Here is a 2,876-nt window from a genome sequence, read left to right as displayed (position 1 = left end):
CACTGTTCGAACCATCATGAATTCTCTGCTGTAAAGTGCTGGTGACTTGAGAAACTTGCCGTTGAAGTGCTGCTAGCTCTGCTTTGCGACTCAAGGCATCCGCCACGCTGTTGTTCTTTCCTGGCTTGTAATCCAAGGCCAAGTCAAACTCTGCGAGGAATTCTTGCCAACGAGCCTGTTTTGGTGTTAACTTCTTCTGAGTCAGGAAATGGCTCACGGCCACATTATCGATTTTCATATGAACTTATGATCCCAACAAATAATGTCTCCAAACTCTCATACGTGGACGACGGCTAACAACTCTTTCTCCTGTGCGGTATAGCGTCTCTCAGCATCATTGAGCTTCCGACTTTCATAAGCAAGCGGATGCCCATCCTGTAACAACACTCCTCCAATAGTAAAGTCAGATGCATCTGTCTGAACTTCAAACGGCTTGGTGATGTCGGGTAGAGCTAAGACTGGGACTTGTATAACAGCAAGCTTGAGGTCTTCAAACGCCTCATGACACTTGTCCGACCAGGACCAAGTGTGATCTTTGTTCAACAGGTCTGTGAGATGTGCGGCTCTTTTAGAATAACCTTGGACGAAATGCCAATAATAGTTCACAAGATCGAGGAATGACCTGAGTTCTGTGACAGTAGAAGGGGTTTTCCATTCATCAATAGCTCGCACTTTCTCCATGTCCATCCGGATCTGTCCATTACCCACTACGTGGCCAAGAAATATAATCTGCTCGTGAGCGAATGAACACTTCTCTAGCTTAACATACAACTGATTGTCGGAAAGAACTTGGAATACCTTGGGTAAATGTTGAACATGCTCTTCTAAGGTATAATTGTATACTACGATATCATCAAGATATACCACAACAAACTTGTCGAGGTACGGTCTGAAGAGGTCGTTCATCAAGGTGCAGAATGTCGCAGGTGCGTTCGTAAGGCCGAAGGGCATGACTAAGAACTCATAAGCACCATACCTGGTAGAACAGGTAGTTTTCAGCTCATCTCTATTTGCAACCCGTACTTGATAGTACCCTGATCTCAAATCCAACTTGGAAAAATACTTGGCTGCCCCAAGTTGATCAAACAAATCGGCAATCAGTGGAATCGGATACTTATTCTTGACGGTAACCTTGTTCAGCGCTCAGTAGTCTACACAAAGTCGCAATGACCCATCATGCTTCTTCTAGAATAAAATAGGTGCCCCATAAGGTGCCTTCGAAGGTCTGATAAATCCAGACTCCAGAAGTCCATCAAGTTGCTTGCGTAGCTCAGCTAGTTCCGGAGGACTCATCCTGTATGGGCCCTTTGTAGGAGGCTTGGCACCAGGTACTAGTTCGATTTGATGATCAATCGGCCTACGTGACGGTAGGGTCTTCGGAAGCTCTTCCAGCATAACATCATCAAATTTAGTCAAAACTTGTTTTACCAATGGGGGAGTTGAACTATGGTCCTGATCATCAAGTTCAACTCGCAAGGTAGCAAGAAACGTTTGTTCACCTTTCTTCAACCCTTTCTTTAACTGTAGAGCTGAAATCATCTTTCCCTCCTCTTTACCTGTAGAGAGAGGAATGAAGCTTGGACTTTCACCTAGCAAGCCCAAAGTGTTGGCAAATGACATCGGAATGGCCCTGTTTTATCGCAAAAAGTCCATCCCAATGATGACTCGGAACTCATCGAGTGGAACTGCGAGAAGATCTAGCTTACCCTTCCATGGACCTATCTTGACGGCCACGGACTTGACCGACCCTTGTATAGGAGTGGCCTCCGAGTTAACAGCTTTCATATGGCTTGAATCCTTTTCGAGCCGGATATTGAGGCACTTCGCTTCTGCAGGGGCAATGAAGCTATGTGTAGCTCCCGTATTAACCATTGCTTGGGTGGTCTTACCACCAATCTCCATATCAACATACATGAGACCCTTACGCTGACGGATCTTCTGAGTCTCAGAGGTCTGTTTCATTGCATTCAACGGATGCATAGCTCCTATGTGAGAAGATTCATCCTCATCTTTCTCACTTGAGCTCTCGTGACTCGCTCTGGGAAGCTAACAATGCGTTCAACTTACTTCTTTGCGGGTAATTGAACGTCTTATGAGGACCACCACACAAGTAACACTGAATCTTGCTACGATGATTGTTGGACTAGGTACCTGTGTTCTTCGAAGGGGAGGAATCCCAGTGGGATCTCCTGCTTGGACTGTGTCTAGATCCTCCATTTTTATCTTTGGAAGACCCATTGGTGCGTTCACTCTGTGAAGAGTACCCTTTCGACTGATTGGATACCTTCTTTCTATTCCCATCCATGGGAGAATAATCCGTCAACAGCTCGACTGCGGCGATAGCAGTTTTGAGGTCTTGCACACGTTGCCTCTGTAGTTCTGTCTGAACCCAAGGCTTAAGTCCCTCTATAAATGAGGACAACTTGTCTTTCTCTGACATATCACGGATATCAAGCATCAATGCAGAAAATTGCTTGACGTAGTCGTACACGGTACGTATCTGTTGGAGTTGCCTCAACTTTCTACGGGCAATGAACTCCACATTCTCGGGTAAGAACTGATTCTTCAGCTCCTTCTTAAGGTCTTTCCATGTATCGATGGAGCATTGGCCACTCTCCATTCTCGGGTAAAAAATTAGTTCATTACTCTTTCACCCTAGGTAGGTAGAGTAGGACTCCCAAAAAAATTAGTTCATTACTCTTTCACTCCGAATAGGTAGAGTAGAACTTCCCAAAAAAAAGTTAGTTCATTACTCTTTCACCCTAGGCAGGTAGAGTAGGACTCCCAAAAAAATTAGTTCATTACTCTTTCACTCCGAGTAGGTAGAGTAGAACTTCCCAAAAAAATTAGTTCATTACTCTTTCACCCTAGGCAGG

General features: G+C 44.9%; 1 protein-coding gene across 1 annotated transcript; it reads right to left on the bottom strand.

The window, feature by feature from the left end:
• Window positions 1-276: 276 nt before the first annotated feature.
• On the bottom strand, window positions 277-2,620 carry LOC147406192 (uncharacterized). Its single transcript, XM_086432513.1, has 5 exons — window positions 2,285-2,620; window positions 2,152-2,223; window positions 1,707-2,046; window positions 1,241-1,556; window positions 277-976 (listed from the first exon to the last, which is right to left on the bottom strand). Exons 1-5 carry the CDS (start codon window positions 2,618-2,620, stop codon window positions 277-279), a joined length of 1,764 nt encoding a protein of 587 aa, XP_086288639.1.
• Between the last annotated feature and the right edge of the window lie 256 nt (window positions 2,621-2,876).

This window comes from Akebia trifoliata, chromosome 3 (genome assembly GCF_017979445.1).
Source record: "Akebia trifoliata isolate Shusen 1 chromosome 3, ASM1797944v1, whole genome shotgun sequence".
In the NCBI taxonomy this organism is placed as follows: Eukaryota; Viridiplantae; Streptophyta; class Magnoliopsida; order Ranunculales; family Lardizabalaceae; genus Akebia; species Akebia trifoliata.
Note: the sequence above shows the minus strand (reverse complement) of the source record. Positions and strands in the feature narration are given on the sequence as shown.